The sequence below is a fragment of the Octopus bimaculoides genome, chromosome 1, assembly GCF_046866305.1.
Source record: "Octopus bimaculoides isolate indiv1 chromosome 1, ASM4686630v1, whole genome shotgun sequence".
In the NCBI taxonomy this organism is placed as follows: Eukaryota; Metazoa; Mollusca; class Cephalopoda; order Octopoda; family Octopodidae; genus Octopus; species Octopus bimaculoides.
The window spans coordinates 59,035,774-59,056,620 of record NC_142928.1 but is presented as its reverse complement, the minus strand read 5'-3'; the positions used below and the strand labels follow the sequence as shown (position 1 = coordinate 59,056,620).

The window sequence follows — 20,847 nt, the reverse complement described above, 5'->3', positions numbered from 1 at the left end:
TCATTTTGTACTCTCTTATCATACTTTTGCTGTATCACTTCCATTATTCCCTCTTCCACCATCATCTCACACCAATCACTGTTTTCCTCCATTATACTCTTGCTCCCCTTCTCTCTTTTGTTCACTCTCTCAGTCATGTTATCTTGCCAAGTGCAGACATCATAGTGTATTGATGATTCTTTAGCCTTACAGCACACAATACAATCTCAAGAGTTCTCATACCACAATAAAATGCACCCTGCAAAGTGATTAGCAAATGAATGAGGTCTTTTAGTCTGTCCAAAGACATGATTGCCTCTATAGCACTGGTGTTACAATAGAATGCACCTAATACATTCTGAAAAGTAGTTGGGGTTCTGAATAGTATCTTGCTATAGAAACCATTTCAAAAATAGACAGTTTTGGATTAGAAACGATCTTCTGATCCATCTTGAAGAGTGAATAAGATTTGATTCAGATCATGACAAGTCATCCAACCCATGCCAACATGAAAAGTGAAAATAAAATTGATGATGATAATGATTATGATAGAAATTCACCATGGATGTATGAGTTCAACAGGTCTTCTTCAATACTTGTACTCTTTTGTCAGTCATCCTATTTATGAGGCTTAGCATTCTTTCTGCCTTCCTTGGTCTTCCTTTCCACAGGTTCTTTCAACTTGTGTCATTTGACACTTCTTTATCCAACTGTTATTCTTTTTACCTATCATATGATCTTACAAGCCAAGCTGTCTGTTGCAACTAGATATGATAGCTCCTATGTCTAGTTTTTCCTCTCAGCTCATTTGTATTCTGCTATTCATACACACTAGCATTACATATCCAATGGAGCATGCTTGTCTAATTTCTTTCCAGCCTTTACATATTCTTCTCATTCAATTATTTTACCATGCAACATTGCACTTCATACACTAGAATCATACAATCTGCCATTTGCTTAGAAATAATACTTTTGTTGTTAGCAGACTTCATAGCTCCTTGAATTGTTTTCACCCCTTTCTAATGTTAGCTGCCTTGCTTTTGAAGTACTAACCTCCATTACTAATCAAGTGATTTAGGTAACAGAAACTATTACCTACTTCTACTGAGCCTTCTGAGAATTTGAAAGAATTCATTTCTTGGGTATTCTAACTGCTAACCACTCTTGTAAACCTATTGTACATAAAGTCCTTCTTTGTCAGCTTGCTTGTGATTTCACTGCACCTTTTATACACCCATGCTTGCATGTCATTTTTTAATATATTTATTGGGATATGATATCTATAAAAAAACAGTTCTGAGTTATCATTAAGATTTTATCATTGATTCAATCTTATTAATTCTTGCATAACATATAGCCAATTTTTGTAGGAGAGATATATAGTTAATTCAATCAATGTATTACTGATACTTATTTCATCAACTATCAAAAGATGAATGACAGAATTTGAGCTGAAAATATGGAATAGCCTAAGCAAATGGACTGAATCTTTTCCTGTCAACCCACTAGTCAGTTTAGGACATCCATTAAATAAACATTGTTTTTTATTAAGTCTTCTGGAAGATAGTGAATGTATTATAAGTTTGAGATAAAAGTTTTAAAATATTTAAAATATCTGCATAATATTTGTCCTATTATGAGACAATATTGAGAAATACTGAAGCTTTCCATTGTTCTGATTATGTATTTAGATCTACACTGTTTTTCAATCATATTGATCTCCAATTGAAACAGTATAGATGTAAATACTAAAAATGATTTTTTTTTAAGGATGAGGTTAATAGACTGAAAATTTATAAACTCATCAATTCATCTATATTATCTAATTTCTTTTTCTCTTTGGTTTTTATTTTGATAGGCAGGAACTAAGTTTAAGAGCTGACTGCAGCAAAGTTTTGTTGTGTACTAACTACTGCCACAAACTTGAGGTACCACTTGAAAGAACCAGCATAGTTCAAACTGATCCAATCCATGTTGACCAACAACAAGTTCATTGGGCTTTGACTTGGAATTGCCCTTGTTCTTCATGTATGTAACGTGAGATATGTTTCTTTCAATAACTAGTAATAATATATTCCTTTGAAATATTTAGCTATCTTTGCATTTAATGAGGAACTTGAATAAGATAGTTTACTATTCCTTCATTCATTGTTACATGCATTTTCTGTGCTAAACAAGGTTAGACAAATATGTTATTGTGACATTGCTTTTCAGCTGAATGCCCATCTTGACACTAACTGTTACCTGTTTTTTAAGTAAAGAATCTCTCAGTCCACACAGCTTTGCAGGCCCAAAGTGGGCGGACAAGTTACTAACAGGAGAAGTGCTAACAGTAACACTATTTGAATATTGTAACTTTCAAATAAGTGAGTGCAGATGTAAATAAACTAGATACACACATATATGCATATACAAACGCATGCATACATAAACATCTTGAAATGTATTTCTTATTCAAAGAAGGAATCCTTTTGTAGCCAGCAAAGGTAATAGTTTCCTTAGCTACAACGCTTTCAAAGTACCTACCTCTGCCACTAATGTCACCTAGATAAGAAAAGCTATGGACTACTACAGAGCCTTAGAAGCATTTGAGAAAATTTATTTTACTGGTGTCTTATGCTAACTTATTCCTATGCATCTGCTATATATAAGGTCTTCTTCCAGTGTCAACCTACCTGCACCCCTACTACATCTCTTGTGCATCCATAGTTCACACTGGGTGCACAGTATGATATAACATGATTAATTAAAACTAAAGCTGAAGATGGTGGTGGTGATGATGATGATGATGATGACGACGATTCCTAAAATGTTAATGATGATGATGACCTGACAGTGAAATGATGTTAATGATATTGAGAATGTAGATTATCCATTTACATGAGATGTCTAAGATCATCATTTGTATATACTGGGAATTCTATTTAATATCCAATAGCTTTAATTCCTTAACCATCAGAGCATGTAAGCTGTATATGGTTTGCATCTCCAGTCTGGAATCCCTATCTTGCCCAGAAAATCAATTTATTGGAAGCTGTCCAGAGATGTGCAACTAGATGAATACTTTCTTTCAGTCATCATACCTTGAATGCATTGCTTCTCTGCGCATCTAGCAGCAGGCTTAGTAGAAGCCAACAAGCTTATCCACTATCTTTAAAAAAAAATTGGGACACCTTTTTTAATCCAGTATCTCTACCATGCATGGACATGCTTATAAAATCAAATCATAGTGCAGTACCAATGACTTTCAGAAACATTTTTTTCACATTCAGAATTGCTAAAGTATGGAATAAACTTCATGATAAACTACTTCATCAGTTGTCAGTTGTCAGGACACTGCATTCTTCAAAAATTCCATGTCTCTTGAAATTTATCAACACTACTCTTGCTGTATTTATACACTTTTTATGACTCTTTTAATGTTCATGTTTCTATCTTTTGTGGTTTATTCTGTATACTGTGCATGTACTGTTAGCCTTCACTGTTGTCTGCTTTCTGACCCACGTGTAATATATTTTGTAGTGCACCTGAGCACTATACAATAAGCACATTGTTATATCAATATACACTGTTGTAGTTATTGCTGAAATCTATGTATTCAACTATCTATTTATATTTACATAAGAAATATTTTTAAGACATCTTGTCTATGTTGAAATAAAATGAAAATGGTGTTAAACGGAATATACTGCATCTTTTCTATAGTTGATTTACTTGAGTTACTGAAATATTACTTATATTTTCTTCTCTAAAACTCTCTTTGATTAAACTTCCATTGTTACCTATTAAAATATTGTTTCTATTTAATTGTGACAGCTGGTTCTTTGAAACAATGTCCTGCACATGCTTGTCCCAGCCTAACTAAGTGTCCTACACTTTTTGTAAGTAATTAATAATTTTGTTTACACATTATCTGTTGTTCACAGATTTCTTCATTGATTAATTTACACATAGCAAATCAAGCCTATGTAGCTCATCCCTCCACATATTATTGATGTGGGATAGGCTACCGAAATTATTCAGTTTGAAGTTCCTAAGCCAGTAGTTTGTAATATATATGCTTTCCTAGTAGCAGTACATAAGGAAGATGCTGGCAAATATTTCACTTCTTACACTGTTGATATCTTCGTTGAACATCCTTTTATTTGACAGCAGTTATCTATATTAAGTTAGTTGTATTATTTTCAGTTTGAATTGTTTAATGTTTTTTCATACTAGCAATAATCTACAACTGTAAGATTATTGGATACATATACTGATGCCCCTCAATCAACTGGGTCATATTTTTAAAAGCAAACTGAAGAGAAGTTATGTACCTTTTTTCATTGGACAGAGCACATTAAACAGAAGACTTTTTTTATACATAGTCTGAGAATAATACATTTTCATTTTAACTACTCAGCTTTCATACCTGTAAATAATTAAAGTTGATTGTAGATTTTCTTCTAATAATTTACTTGGAGTAAAGTAGCAGTAATGATGGTTTTCAATATTTACCCTAAAACATTGCATTATATAAATCTTTAAACTACATATTTAGTTTTTCTAACATCATATGACTAACTTAATAATTGTTTGATCAACAACATTATTTCTTTAGGAAACACATGTCAAGTGCTTTGACTGAAGCCTTGTTACAAATAATAATAATATTGAAATTTTATACCCTACATTACAATTCTAATCTTAGTGCTATTTTAAACAAGTGAGAAAAAAGGAAGTACAGTCAGTTTCCTTTGATTCATATGCTATTGAAATATTACACTAAACAAAAAAAAAAACATGTCAAAACAAGATAAAAATATATTATGATTTCTGCTGGAATATTCCTCACAATTTCTTACATTTTTTCCTTATATACTTCCATTGCAGGCATCTAATTCTCAACCTCTGTCTACCAAAGAGATACCTACTTCAGAGTCGACTTTAACTACAGTCACAATACCTTCTAAGAGAATACATATTGATAGTAACAATACAATTTTGGATAGCATTCAGGGAAACCCAAATCTTCCTCAATATGGCATGTGTTTTCAGGCAACTATATTACGTGTGTTTTTGTTCAAAAACTATGAAGAATCCTTGGATGATGATAGCCAACAAGAAGTTTTAACATGGTTTGTTGATGGGTTATTCATAAATTGTATAGTTGCTATAAAAAAACAACTTATCTTCAAAACTTCTGTATGAATAATGAATATATATTGCAACCAGGATAAAGTTGGGTTCTTTGAAAAAATATGTAGATTGTTAAACTAATTGAAATATTTTGAGAGGTTTATGACACAGTTTCATGTAACATAAGAAGAAAACTCTGTGGTTACATTTTGAGGAGTATTCAATCAAATTTACATAAATATAAGGAATCAGATATTCTCTTTTATATTGATAAGGATTTGTTAACTGAAACCAAGATGACTAAACTTTATTAAAATAACCTTTTAAATAGCCATCTAATAATTAAAATTAATATTTAAAATTTGATTATTTCAGTTGGTCTGTCTTAGTTGAAGATACCCAAGGCACTGTATCTTTGGTTCACCTACCAAGCAAGAATAGTTTTGATAAAGAAAATCAAATTGTCCCAGATTACTATGCTGTCAACTGTATATGGAATTTTTATGGTATGCGTGTGCTTAGCCGTGCTAACCGACACAGGTTAAGAGAACTATATTAACTCTTTTTCAAATATTTATTTAAATTTATGTCATCATTTTATCAATAATAGAATAATAATTTGTCTTTAAGCCAAAAATCCAATTTTTCTAGTTTAAAGATATATTTTCCTCAAAAGATCAATCCTAAGCATATGACTAAATTCAACTTCCACAGTTTATATAGTTCAGAATCCATTCTTTCTCCACACAACTGTTAATAATAATAATAGTAGTAGTAGTAGTAGTAGTAGTAGTAGTCGGTGGCAGTGGCGCTACTGCCACTGTCAGCGTCATTTAACGTCTTCCATGCTGGTATAGATGGAATGGTTTGACAAGAGCCTGCCAGGTAGAAGCCTGCACCAAATGTATGTGACTGTTTTGGTAGGATTTTTACCTAACATCAACCATCTTGCAGAGTGTAATATTTAGTATAATCTGCTGTAGTTTAAAATGATAAACTGCCTGTTTGAAGCCTTATTACTTTATGCAGTATCATCCACAAGTTCAATGTCCATGCATATGACATAGCTTTAACTTATTATGAGTTATGTGTTCACTTATCTTTGGTATATGTATGAACCAGTTCACTATCTGATAGAAACTATTCATTGGTTATTTCATCATTGATAAATAGATAACTATATATTTAACTAACTACATATATATTTTGTTTTTTAGAGAACCAGATCTTTTTTCAATTATTGATACAACCTGGGTTTGTCCACAGATTCCTACTGAAACAGAAAATGAAATTGTAGTTTGTACAGTAAACCAGGAAACTCAAGTTACATCTGTTGCTAAAGTAAGATATTTTGTTGTTTGTAAATTACCTGCATATATTTTATTTAATGCACATGAACCAGAAAGCACCATTCAACTGATTCACAATGGCAGATACAGGAATTCAAGGAAAAATTACAAAAAAGTGTGTTGGATGAGTGAAATAAAAGCATGCTAGATAGACTATATTACAACAGGCACATGCTGAAAGTAAACCCATTCACCCAGGCTTTGTTCACCAATCTCACTTCCTTTCAGCAAATGTACTGGAGGATAACACCAACTCCACCCTCACCTTCCACTCCAAAAAGTTAGTGAGGGCCAAAGATAAAAGTGTCTGTCTTCACTCCTTTCAGTGACATCCACCATACAATCTCTTTTATGTAGCCACCAGACAAGAAAACTGCTTTCCTTTCCCATGCAAAGGAAGGTTGTGTGGCAATCTTCACAAAGAATTTGGCTAATAGCTGAATCTGTTCTTTGTGTAACAAAAGTTATTCAATAAAACTTCATGAGTGCACAATCCTCTGGCATTGAATGAGTACATGCAGAACAGTTTTGTCACTCTCCATTCATCATGCAAAGACTACCGTTTACTTAAGCCCTTAGTAATAGTAATTTTATAAGCAATGTCGCTGTGGAGACTTAAAGAGAGTTTTCAGTCAAAGTAATGGAATCCTGAATACAGGATTGAAGCTAGTTTGACTGATCCAATATTTTTGTGTCTAGAAGATATTGTATCCAAAGACAAGATGTTTGCATCTATCTACAAATGCACATGAATGCACGTATGGGTACACACACAAACACACACTATTGTCAAAGTGTCATATCAATGTATTTAAACTGTCATCTTCAGAACACTCCAGGATTTTGCTATGAAATTGGCCCACAGGATACTTCATTTACAAAGTCTGGCTACTTACCTGCTCCAGTCACAATACCTTGGACCATGTCAAAACTTGATTTAGTTACACTGAAAGATTTCCAACAAAAGGTTTGTCATCCACTTTTATAAAAATTAATTTTATTAGTATATAATTCATTTTTATAAACTAATAGAAAAATTACCCTCTAAGCAGTTTTCTGATAGTCGTTATACATTACACAGACACACATATTTGTCTATGTGTATATACATGGTCTGATCAATAAGTATCCAGACTTGCCATTGTAATGAAGCTAAAGCATGCAGAGTGAAGCCGCTTGACATAGATTAGCCTTGTACTCTGCTGTGCATGTGCACTAAGTTTTAACATTCTAGTTCACTTCTGCTGTTTACTGCAGTACTCGGAAGGAAGGTGTGTAGTATGTGATCGTCACATTGACTATGATAAAGTTGAGCAGAGAATCTGCATCGAATTTTGCCAAAAGCTTGGCGATATCTGCTCAGAGGCCTATGCAAACTTTGAAAAAGTTTTCATTACTCTCAACCCACTCAAAGAGATTTTGTGCAACTGAAACCTGGGTGTCTTTTTGGTCAGCTGAAAGCAGTTTTGGCAGACATGCATTTCGTACCCAAATCTGATAAAGGACTGACCTGAATTGTAACTAATCTGCACATCCTGTGATAAATTACGGATGGTGATTCTATGATTTCCCCTCACAATTGCACACACATCTGTGATGTTTTTCTCAGTTCTGCTGGTTGTGAGTCTCCCAGAATGTTCGTCAATATCAACATTTTTTCGGCCATCTTGGAAACGTCTGAACCACTTGTACACTTGTGTGCAGCTCATACACTTTCTGCAACTTTGTGTAGGCCTCTGAGCAGGTATTGCCATGACAACTTTCTCTGTCATGGTCAATGTGACGATCACACGCTACGTACCTTCCTTCCAAGCACTGCTGTAAACAGCAGAAATGAGCTAGAACGTTAAAACTGTGTACTTGCACAGCAGAGTTCAAGGTCAACTTTTGCCAAGCAAGTTCACTCTGTGCTTTAGCTTTGTTACTATGGCAACAGTTTGGATACTTATTGATCAGACCTTGTATATATGTTTATATGTATGCGTGTATATATGTATGTATGTAATGTATATATGTAATGTATATATGTATAGCTCCATAAAGAAGTGCCTATCTCTCAAAGTGGATGGAACACATAGAAGTGGGAGACCCATGAAGACATGTGATGAAGTACTGAAGAATGACCTCAAGGCACTGAAACCTTTCTGGCAAGATGACACCTTGCTATACTCAAGAAGACCCGTACCCCACAGTAGAAGGGTTAGGAGCAATCCTTCTGGTTTTGTAAAGCACTCCTGGCAGTGTCATGTAAAAGTGCTTGTGTGGTGCCACGTAATAGCACCTGTGCGGCAACATGTGAAAGCGCCCGTGAAGTGTCACGTAAAAGCATCCAGCACACTCTGTAAAGTGGTTGGTGTTAGAGAGGGCATCCATACGAAATCAGACTTGAGTCTGGTGCAACCACTCCCAGCTTGCCAGCTCTGGTCACACCGTCCAACCCATGCCAGCATGGACAGGCACGTAAAATACACCATTTCGAGCGTGGCTGTTGCCAGTACTGCCTGACTGGCCTTTGTGCCAGTGGCATGTAAAAGCACCCACTACACTCTCGGAGTGGTTGGCATTAGGAAGGGCATCCAGCTGTAGAAACTCTGCCAAATCAGATTGGAGCCTGGTGTAGCCACCTGGTTCACCAGTCCTCAGTCAAATCGTCCAACCCATGCTAGCATGGAAAGCGGACGTTAAATGAAGATGATGATGATGATGATGGCTCTCCGGCTTACCAGTTACAGTCAAACCATCTAACCTATGCCAGCATGGAAAGCAGATGTTAAATGAGATGATGATGATGATATATATGCAGGCATTATAAGAAGTTTGTTTCCCAACTATATGGTATTGGATTCAGTTTCTTATATCTAATACCTAATTGTTTTTTTCTGATTTATTTTTTAGTTAAAAAAATTATGAAAATGTGTATTATAATTTCCCTTTCAGTACTTAAAATTTATGTTGTTTGCTTAACTGAGATGCTAACGCACCCAATTATTCTTATATTTAAGTTTAGTTTCTGAAAACTTTTTTTGAAACATGTTAATTACTGTTGGTAGAATAAGTACTGTATTTATAACATAACAAAAGGTGACTTAGAAATTTGAATTCTAAACATTTTAGATCATTGATTTGGCTTTTATCCGGACTCACCACCTGCTATTACACTAATTGTTCATTGCTTACCATTTCTGTTCTATAATCAGTCAACCATCATATGTTTTTCCTTTAGCTAATATACTTATTGTTTCCTGTGTCTAAAAAAAAAACACCTATTGTGTATTAATGGTATTTGTTTTTGATATTTTGAATCAGTTATTTTGATGTATTTTTAATGTAATTTTTCCTTTATTAACTAAGGATTTTATTATTTCAGGTTAATGAATATGTTGGTCAAAGACTGACTTTTATAGGAAAATTGGTTTATAATTGGTCAAAGGTTAGACATCCAATTACTCACACACACACAGCTTTTTGTCTCTCTACCTCTGCTGATTTTTCATTTTTATTATCATTTGTCTCTTCTTAAACATTTATCTTTACTTCATTCTCATTCTTTTCAAATGAATATTCCTCTAAATTCATTTTAACATTGTGCATCTACCATAGTCTATCATTATCAATGCTGTTATAAAAGCTTTACACTATTGGTAAAACAATTGGTTTCACATGGGCCCAAATTATGTTCCTATCGAACTTAATACACCTTTAAAACCAGATTAAAATTGGTATTTAAAATACTGTCTTCATTACATTATATATGTACTTATATAAAAAAAAAATAATTTCAAAGTTAATTTTAGTCATTAAAGTCTAAATAAGTAATTACTTAGTTCTAAAAATTTATAATCTTATTAACTTTATCTTTAGGGATGAAGTATTTTCAATATTTACATCTGCACAACATTTCAATCAATTTAATTTCTGTTCATCATCAGTTCTTTCAAAACCCAGAAATGTAATGAAAATATAAACTATAACAAACCTTTTATCTGTTTTTTTCTGATGCAAATAGTACAAATTTGTACATGCCTGTATTTTACAGTGTGAGGCCGATCAGAATAGTTGTTCCATTGATAGCAGTGGAATACTGTATGTTACTGATTCAAGTATAAGCAGTGATGTGCCAGGTTTCAACTATATTACTATTCATTATCGAAAGTCTTTCATATTACCTAGTCAGCTATCTACTGTGGTACTTATCAAGGATGTACTAATTCAACAAAGTAAGTAAGAAATCATCCTTATTTATTTAGTTTATTTAATTAAATGAACTGAAATAATATTTCACTTGCAGGACCCGTGAATATTTCATGGAATTAATGGTAAACTTATTGGGTTATTTCTGAAAACTTTATCCAAAAATCCTGAAAGCATAACATGTATTGTGTCTGTATCAAAAGATAGTCATTCATCTGCTAATCATTGAAAAGTGAAGGAAATTGAAATATGATGGTTACTTAATGCACTTTATATATACACTTTATATACTTTATACACAAGTTTATAGATTTAATACACAACACTCTCCCTCTTTGCTTTACCCTCTCTTTCTCTCTCTTTTTTCTTTCACTCTTTGTCTTTCCCTTAACTAATCACATGAAAGCATTACAGATGGGCTAAGTAACAGAGGAAAAAAACTTAGTTAAAAAAAAAGAAAATATACACATTTTATTCACCTGATTAATCCAAAATTGAGTGTGAAATCTATTGGTCTTGTATTGATTCATTTTTTTACTATAAACAGAAATTAGGAATCAGTGATGCCAATTGTATGGAAGTTATATTGAAAGATGCAAGTGAGGATGAATTCCTTTTCTCTTTTTCTTTTATATATTTCTCATGTGATATGACCAATAGAGAAACAGTTAAGAAATCATTGATTGATAAGCATAAAAATCACAATTGTATAATTACAGAAATGCTTTTGCAAAATTTTCAGCAGTTCCTTATGAGCTGTTTATTATCCAAGCTAAAAACAAAATCATTCAAATACTTGTTTCATTTCATATTACCAAATAGTATGGGTTTTCTTTTAGGAACCAGTCAGGGAGCACTGGCGACAGCCATGTTCGGATGGTGCTTTTAACGTGTCACCGGCATGGGAGCCAATCAGAGGGCACTGGCATCGGCCACATTCAGATGGTGCTTTTTACATGCCACCAGCATGGGAGTCAGTCAGGGGTACTGGCATCAACCATGTTTGGATGATACATTTTACATGCCACTGGAATGGGAGCCAGTTAGGGGGCACTGGCCACAGGTACAATTTTGGTTTTACTTGACTCAACAGGTCTTTTCAAGCATATCATATCACCCGACACATCAAAGGTACTTTTTAATGGGCCGGACATGCACCATGGCATTGGCCATGGCTGCGATCTCACTTTAGTTGCCGGTTCTTCTCAATCACAGCATATCCCCAAGGGTCTTGGTCTCCTGTCATTACCTCTGTGATGCTCAATGTTCAAATGTCATGCTTCACCACCTTATCCCATGTTTTCCTGGGTCTCCCTCTTCCACAGGTTTCTTCCACAGTTAGGGAGTGGCACTTCCTCACACAGCTATCCTCATCCATACCAGTGCAGTCATCTCTCTTGCACACTACATTTGATGCTTCTTAGGGTGCTCACACTCTGTCGTGTATGCACACTGACATTACACATCCAGCAGATCATACTAGCTTCATTTTTTTCAAGCCTATGCATGTCCTCAGCAGTCATGGCCCATGTTTCACTGCCATGTAGCATGGCAGTTCACACACATGCATCATACAGTCTACCTTCCATCCTGAACGAGAAGCCCTTAGTTGCCATCAGAAGTAGGAGCTCCCTGAACTTTGCCTGGGCTATTCTTATTCTAGCCGCTACACTCTCAGAGCAACCATCCCCACTATAGACTTGGTTGCCTAGGTTGCGGAAGCTATCAACTATTTCTAGTTTTTCCTCTTGGCATGTGATGGAATCTGCATTCTATACATCTTTAATGTTTATTGCCCCTGTGCATCTGCCACAAAGAAAAACTATCTTCCCAGTTAACCTTCCTTTGATATTGCTGCACCTTTTATGTGGTCATAGCTTACACTAGGTACATCGTATGGAGTTTCTACCCACACCTTTTCTACAGATCAAGTAGGGGTTTGTGATTTGTCAGCCTTCCTACTTACTAAGACTTTGGTTTTTGCTAGGTTAACCCTAAGGCCCTTTGATTTTAAACCTTGCTTCCACACTCTAAACTTTGTTTCTAGTTTTAGCAGCAACTCGGCTATTAGAGCAAGGTCATCAGCATAGAGGAACTCCCAGGGGCAGCTTGTCTTGAATTCCTCTGTTATTGCCTAGAGGACAATGATGAATAAGAGAAGGCTGAGGACTAATCCTTGATGAACCCCTACTTCTACCTGGAATTCTTCACTATACTTATTGCCAACTCTCACCTTACTGACAGCGTCCCTGTACAGGGTTTGTACAGCTCTTACCAACTGCTCATCTATCCCCAGTTTCCAGATAAGGGACTCAGGGACTCTGTCAAAGACTTTCTCCAAGTCAACAAAAGCCAAGTACAGAGGTTTATCTTTGGCTAGATATTTCTCTTGCAGTTGCCTTACCAAAAATATAGCATCAATTGTGCTTCTGCCTGGCACAAAACCAAACTGCATCTCATCTAGGCTAACTCTCTCCCTAATGAGTTGGGCTATGACCTTCTCTGTAACTTTCATCACCTGATCCAATAATTTGATACTCCTATAGTTATTTCTATCTAAAACATCACCTTTACCTTTGTAGCAGTTGACTATGATGCTGCTACACCAGTCATTGGGTATGACTCCTTCATGAACTACCTGGTTTACGATGCAGGTGACAAGACCATAACCCACACCGCCAGCTATTTTAAGCATCTCAGCGGTGATTCCTGATGGGCCAGGGGCTTTCCTTGTCTTCATATCCTTAATTGCTTTATCTACTAGGGTACTGTAGATTCGGGTAGTTGGCCCCCTCAATTGAGTCAACCTTCAGCAGACGTTCCTCCTCTCATTCATTTTCCACATACAGAAGTCTTTCATAATGGCATCTCCAAGCCTCTTTCTTTGCAGAATCATTAAACGCAAGGGCACCATCATCCATGCAGACACATTTCTCTCCTATGAAATCACGGTTTTTTTCACACACTGTCTTGCAATCCGAAATACTTCAATTCTTCAGTCCTCATTTCGCTGAACATTGGGCTAAAGGGCTAAATTATTAATTTGAAATTGATCATTTAGGAATACTCTTGAACTGGCCAGGAAAAAGAATTATCTCCAATGGAAAGACTTCTTTTTTTCAGACTTTACAACTTTTTATTTAAGCAAAGAGCTTAATCTGATTTGGATAGTACTGTATAAGGATGTTTCTTTAAAATGTTAATCTCTCATCTATTCAGCGAGAGAAATACTTCTTTTTTTGACTGATAGCTGAAAGTTAAAATTCTGCCATATTAGGTACATATTCTGCTTATTTTAGAAACGAGCAGAATAACACATTTTATGTAGTAGAATTTCAACTTTTTACTTTAAACCAGCTTGCATCAAACTTAACCATTCTACCATACAGTATAATATAATACAGAAGCCGATTGTTCAAGAAGACAGCTAGTTTGCTGAATTAACTCAAGCATATTATTGGTATTTATTTTAATCCTGGAGATATGAAAGGAAAAGTTGATGTGAGCAAGATTTCAAATGTAGTATGAATGGAGAATTACTGTAAAACACTTTTTCTGATTCGCTGTTATTTTGGTCGTATTCACCATTTTTGTGATCAAACTTTTATTATTGGTGTCATTTAATGGTACATGGCTAACTTTTGTAAGGGAGTGGTATAGTTAATAGAATCAACCAGGTATTATGTAAGAGTTATGATAGAGAAGTCAATTCTAGCATGATTTGAACTCAGAAAGCGATGGAAAGCATTTAATTTGACACACTCGTTTCTCCCAATTCTCTAATCTAAATTATAATATATTGTAAGTGATAAAGTTTATTTTCAGAAAATTTTGCAATAGTAGACAGATTCAGTCGAATATGGACTTGGCCTTTGCCTGATCATGTGACCCAACAACTCAGTACAAATGTTAACATTGATATTGCTGACAAATATCAGAGCATAAAATTGTCACTTCCAAATTTAAAGATTGATTCAAATGTTTACAATTTGGTCAAAGTTCAAGGTAAGTTTTTCTTGCATTGTATAGCTTGCATATTTTTAGATATTTGTTTATTCATTTAATACTTATGTATTTTAGGAAAATCAAAAAAAGCTTTTAAATGCTAAAACAAAACAGGGTTTTGACATACTTGAAAAAATTCAGTGAAAAAGAAAATAGACACATACATGCTTATTTAGCTGGTACGTGTGTGTGTGTGTGTGTGTGTTTTTGTAGGTTTCTATATATGGAAAATAGCTTTTCTTTTAAACATATGTTTAAAACATGCTCTAGCTTTGTCTTTTCTCTTAATTTTTTTTTCCTATTTCTTTATGAGTTCCTTCCAGTTTGTTTCAAACAATGAGGTTGCAAGATCTAAACGGTGTAGAAATGTTGATTGCTCTAAGAACTTTATAGTTCCAAGCAATGTGTAAGGAATCAAGAAAGAAATATGAAAAAAAAATTATATATCTAGAGTACTGAACACCTCAATCCTTCATGTGTAGCCACTGCTATAACTGGGACATGTAAAGACATGCTCACAGAAAGGACACCCTTCCAAAAGGGAGACTACAAAAGTGAATAGCAAGCAGTGAAGTTTCCTGCTAGTGTCTATCATCAATATGATCTTCACTTGGTGTTGAACCACTATTTTTCTTCTTCAGTCATGCACTGATCATGATGTAGATGGACATATATTGATACACATATATTTACTAATACAGGCTTATATACACTATTTAGCATGAAATGTAGTCATAAGAAGTAATAATATTTATTCATTATACATATATCATTTAATATCCACTTTTCCATCCTTGCATGGCTCTCACAGAATTTGTTGAGGTAGATTTTCTATGACTGGATACCATTCCTGTCACTAATACTCACTTGTTTTCAAGCAAGGTAATATTGCTCCATAGCCAGACATATTTTTCATGGAAAACAGGAAACAAACAACCTCATTTGTATGATGGTGATGGTTGTTTACAATCATCACAGGATGTCAAAACAAGGATACACAAATACCCCACCCCCAAATACATACACACACACACACACACATTTTACTGACTTCTTTCACTTTCCATCTACTAAATCCACTCATAAGACTTTGGTCATCCCAGGGCTGTAGTAAACACTTGCCCAAAGTGCCAAGCAGTGTGACTGAACCTGAGATGATATGGTTGGGAAGTGGGCTTCTTATCCATAGAGCCATACTTGCACCTATACACACACATGCATGCACGCACATGCTCTGATGTGGGATTCTCTTTCACTTTATAAAAACACAAGATATAGTGTGTTGAATTTATTTGTTGTAGAATGCTTTAAAATTTTCTATCAATGTATTAAGGATATGTATGCATTGCATTCTGTATATAATTGCAAAGTGAAATGTAACACTGCTATTGCAACAACAGGCGTGATATACAGTATAGACCAAGATAAAGCAGTTATTTGGCAAACCTGCCCAAAATGTGATAAAGAAGAATTGGCTCTCAAGAAAAATAATGAAGAAAGGTGATTGATTTTCTTTTCACTTATTATAATGTTATGTCATTATGTGTCTGTGCACTGGTAGTGAGCTGGCAAAATTGTTAGCACACTGGACAAAATGCTTAGCAGCATTTCATTCCTCTTCATGTTCTGATTTCAAATTCCATTGTGGTCAACTTTGCCTTTCAGCCTTTTGGGGTTGATAAAATAAGTAACAGTTGAGCTCTGGGGGCAATGCAATCAATTTGCCCTCTCTCTCAAAATCTCAGGCCTTGTACCTATAGTAGAAAGGATTGTGTGTGTGTGTGTGTGTGTGTGTGTGTTTAAAACCATAATGGTATCTTTTAGGCAGCTGATGATGAAAGTATATGCTTGATGTGCTTGTTGTTTGTAAATCTTTTATATCTTGTGTTCTCATTGTTCTAAGTTGTCCTCATGCTCATAGGGTTGGGCAAGGGAGTGCTGAAAAGTTCTTGGCTTTAAGGGTATCACGAAAGACCTAGTTGGAGGCCCAACCTTCCAAGTTTTTTTACAGGGCTTAGAAAAACTGAACAACTGCTGCAATAAGTATGTCATTCTGAGAGGGGAATATGTTGAATATAATCATAATTAACTGATCCTCCTGTATCTTCTTTTACCCAAAGCCAGGAACTTTTCAGCACCCCCTCATACATAAAAGGTGATTGTCAATTCTATTTTTTAGTGTAACCACTTTCTCAAACACAACATCAAATGAAACAATATAACTACAAATTTAAATGTTTTTTAGTTTGGGGTTTTATTTGTTAAATAAATAAATTGCAACTGACTTTTTGTTCTACTTGCAGCTGGCTCTTTTGCTTTGTTTGCAATTGCCGAGTGGATGATACTGTAACACATATAACAATGGAGGTAATAATTCGGTGTCTGGCTTTACCTGGAAACTATCAAGTAACAGTCAATGTAGGTGTTAGCACTTCTGTGTTCCATTTCATGGTACTAAACATTTCAACATCATCATCATCACCAGCACCACTACCACTGCCACCACTATTATTTTTACACCCACTTTTCCAAACTTATTTTCTGTTACTGCTTTCTTAGATGGTTTAGGGATCACACCTCACTCATACTTACATTTTGGACATGGTTTCTATGACTGGATGCCCTTCCTGTCATCAATTACTTTGCAACTAGCACTACAATAAAATGCATCCAATATACTTTACAGAGTATATTAGGTGCATTTTATTGTAGCACTTGCACTAGAAAGGTTGTCTAATCCCAATCATGACTCAAGAGTCCTCTATGCATTACATTGTCTCTGTTCATTCCTTCGTTCAATAGAACCAGAGAGATTACCTCATGTTCCTGAAAAGGTGTAAAGAGAGTCTGCTTTTCTCTTCATTGTATCCTATTGATCATTATTTATAGTGATAAAACATGAATGTAAATATTATTTCTTTAATTTCAAACATAGTGCTTCAAATCAGGTATGTACAAGATCCTGAACCAAAATAGACTATTTCCTTAATGTTATAGTTGTTTAGCTGCAGATCATCCCTGATTGAACAGATTTATGATCAAAGATATTGCACTCAGGGCTATCCTATCTTTTACAGTATGTTTAGGACTACATTATCTAATATGTCCTTTCACTTCCTAATACAGTTAAGTGTTATTTGAGGGAAGTTTGGCTACTATTTATAGCAAGTTGAGCATTTTTTTTTTCAGATATAGTGTACGAAGCACTTTATAATCCAATGTGTTTTCCTTTTTTCTTTAAGATGGTAGGGTATAATTTGAGGTAGATATGACTGCAATTTCTCATGGTTTTGTTTCCATCTAACTGTTTCTCAAATTTTTTTCCTTCATAAAATGAAATCTCTTTTGAATGTAACTCCAGCTGTTAGTAAAGATTAAAATTTCTGTTATTTTACCTATTACTTTTAGCTCCAACAAAAAACTATTGAAGGTTTATTACCAGGAAATAATTCTGGTGATGTAAGTAATATATTCCACTTATTTACCATTAATAATTATTCCATTGTTTTGAAATAGTGATGTTATCAAATTAAAGTAATTATATACAGTTGGCACAAAGTGAAAGCTAACTAATAAATAAGTCAACTTGCAATTAAACCTATATAACTGAGAGTCTTGCCAAATAGTTTACCCTTTACCTATTGCACCAGTTTTTATATTTGTTTGTCAAGCTTCAGTAATTAATTTGTATAAATCAAGATATTTTGTTCCTGCATTCTGCAAATTATACTCTCAACAACTATGGTTAAAGGTATACCCATGTGGTTAAGATATCTGCGTTACAATTAAAAGGTGCTGGTTTTGATCCCATTGCATTGCAACATGGATAAGGGTCTTCTACTATAGCCTTGAGTTGGCCAAAGCCTTATGAGTGTAAATTGGATTGACAGAGAGTGTGCACATAGCAACCTGATGGACTGTAACTATTATTAAGTGGAATATTTAATCCATCAATGAAGCCCTCAGATATCTTTAGTATAGTTTTCTTTGTTGTAAGCATTCAAACCAGTTCTGTTTTCCTTCCATTTCCCCAGCAGTTTCAGAGGCTTTGCAAAAAGGTCATTAGATCAAAAGGGTGCAGTATTGGCATTAGAGCACACTTAAATTATTATTCTAAAAACTAGAGAGGCAATCCCATTTTCATCATATGAATTGTGTTTATTTTAATTATTTTGTTTATTTCTTTTTATCTTTAGGATTATGATGTCTCTACAGTTCTTGGTCAACAACTTGGTCCTCTGACATGTCTTCTGAAAAAGCACAATAATTTACCGAGAAAGCAAATTTCAGAATTTTATCTAGAAGAGATTCAACTCATCTAAGAACGATTAAAATAAAAAATTACCAACATTCAACAGTTACATACAACATTTTGTATTTATCATTCATAATTAGCCATGTATCATTGAATTGCTTCAATAATTTGACATTTAAATACTGTATATTTTTAAACTAAATAATTGACAAATATATCACTTTGCAATGTTTTAAATTTGTTATTTAATATTACAAACATTATGCTCACATCATTTTCACCATGTTTTTCATTCATATTCAAGAAAAATTTATTTTCCTTGGGATCATCCCTCATTCTTGTGGCATTATCATTCACATTAGGTCACGAATGAAAATATATTTTTTACATCATTTTTTAATTTCATTTTGCTTTTTGAGATAAGTAATAAAATTAATCTATTTGCTTTCAAATAAATAATATAAAACATTATCAAAATTTGAACAAAATTTTTAAACACTAATTTTCCAAAATATGTGCTAAAAATATATAATGAAACAATACAATAACAAGAAATTGTTTAATATTATTAGTCTTGATTGAAAAAGGCTTGGTTGGAGGCCCAACCTTTCAAGTTCTTTTACAGGGCTTCGAAAAACTGAAGGATTGCTGCAATAAATGTGTAAATCTGAGAGAGGAATATGTTGAATAAAATCATAACAATGAACTGATCCTCTTGTATTTTCTTATACTCAAAGCCAGGAAGTTTTCAGTACCCCTTCATGTGTGTGTGTGTGTGTATATATATATATATATATATATATATATATATATATATATATATGAATATGTATATATACCATTTTGAGCGTAGCCGTTGCCAGTACCGCTTGACTAGCCCTTGTGCCAGTGGCACGTAAAAGCACCCACTACATTCTCAGAGTGGTTGGTGTTAGGAAGGGCATCCAGCTGTAGAAACTCTGCCGGATCAGATTGGAGCCTGGTGCAGCCATCTGGTTTGCCAGTCCTCAGTCAAATCGTCCAGCCCATGCTAGCATGGAAAGCAGACGTTAAACGATGATGATGATGATGATATATATATATATATATATATATATATATACATACATATATAGTATAGGTTGGATGGTTTGACAGGATCTGATGGATTGAAGGTCCATGTCTTGCTCTAGTGTCTCAATTTTGGCATGGTTTCTATGACCAGGTGCCCTTCTTAATATCAACTACTTTACAGAGTGCTTGGCACATTTTTCATGGTACCAGCACAACAATGGTTGTCTTGCCCTTGACAAGACTAAAGAGTTCTCTCAAGTCCTGCAGTGTCTCTGCTCAATTTATCAACTACTTTACTCAGTGTAGAGTTTATGTTTTGCTATTCAACTTCAAAGAAGGACATAAAGCAGCTGAAACTGCTTGTGATATCAACGAAATGTTTGGTGAGGAAATGACCAGTGAGTGGTCAGCTCAAAAATAGTTTAAACGATTTCACAGTGGATACCTGAGCCTTGAGGATCGTGATTGTAGTGGACGCCCATTTGTCATCAATGATAGTCAATTAAAGACTCATTGAGAAAGATCCATGTAAAATCACTCAAGAACTGGGAAAAGAATTTCAAGTTAGCCAGAAAACTGCATGCGATTGGAAAATCCAAAAAGCTCAACAAATGGATACCATATGATTTGAATGAAAATTAGAAAATGCACAGGCGCAGGAGTAGCTGCGTGGTAAGTAGCTTGCTTACCAACCACATGGTTCCAGGTTCAGTCCCACTGTATGGCACCTTGGGCAAGTGTCTTCTACTATAGCCTTGAGCTGACCAAAGCCTTGTGAGTGGATTTGTTAGACGGAAACTGAAAGAAGCCCATCATATATATGTATATATATATATATATATATATATATATATGTGTGTTTGTGTGTCTGTGTTTGTCCCCCAAACATCGCTT

General features: G+C 34.5%; 1 protein-coding gene across 6 annotated transcripts in view; it reads left to right on the top strand.

The window, feature by feature from the left end:
* The window catches only part of LOC106883305 (DNA repair-scaffolding protein), a 29,814-nt gene extending 10,208 nt beyond the window's left edge, over positions 1–19,606 (top strand). For 5 of the 6 annotated variants that reach the window (XM_014934264.3, XM_089351772.1, XM_052967061.2 and 2 more), the window contains exons 9-21: positions 1,841–2,010; positions 3,799–3,863; positions 4,855–5,099; positions 5,476–5,640; positions 6,318–6,441; positions 7,279–7,416; positions 9,817–9,879; positions 10,486–10,666; positions 14,466–14,645; positions 16,046–16,145; positions 16,949–17,063; positions 18,054–18,104; positions 18,842–19,606. In XM_014934264.3, coding sequence (XP_014789750.1) covers positions 1,841–2,010; positions 3,799–3,863; positions 4,855–5,099; positions 5,476–5,640; positions 6,318–6,441; positions 7,279–7,416; positions 9,817–9,879; positions 10,486–10,666; positions 14,466–14,645; positions 16,046–16,145; positions 16,949–17,063; positions 18,054–18,104; positions 18,842–18,967 — 1,723 coding nt within the window. In that variant the 3' untranslated portion in view covers positions 18,968–19,606. The remainder of the gene's footprint in view (positions 1–1,840; positions 2,011–3,798; positions 3,864–4,854; positions 5,100–5,475; positions 5,641–6,317; positions 6,442–7,278; positions 7,417–9,816; positions 9,880–10,485; positions 10,667–14,465; positions 14,646–16,045; positions 16,146–16,948; positions 17,064–18,053; positions 18,105–18,841) is intronic. The other variant, XR_008263917.2, reaches the window with a different exon arrangement.
* The last annotated feature ends 1,241 nt before the right edge of the window (positions 19,607–20,847 follow it).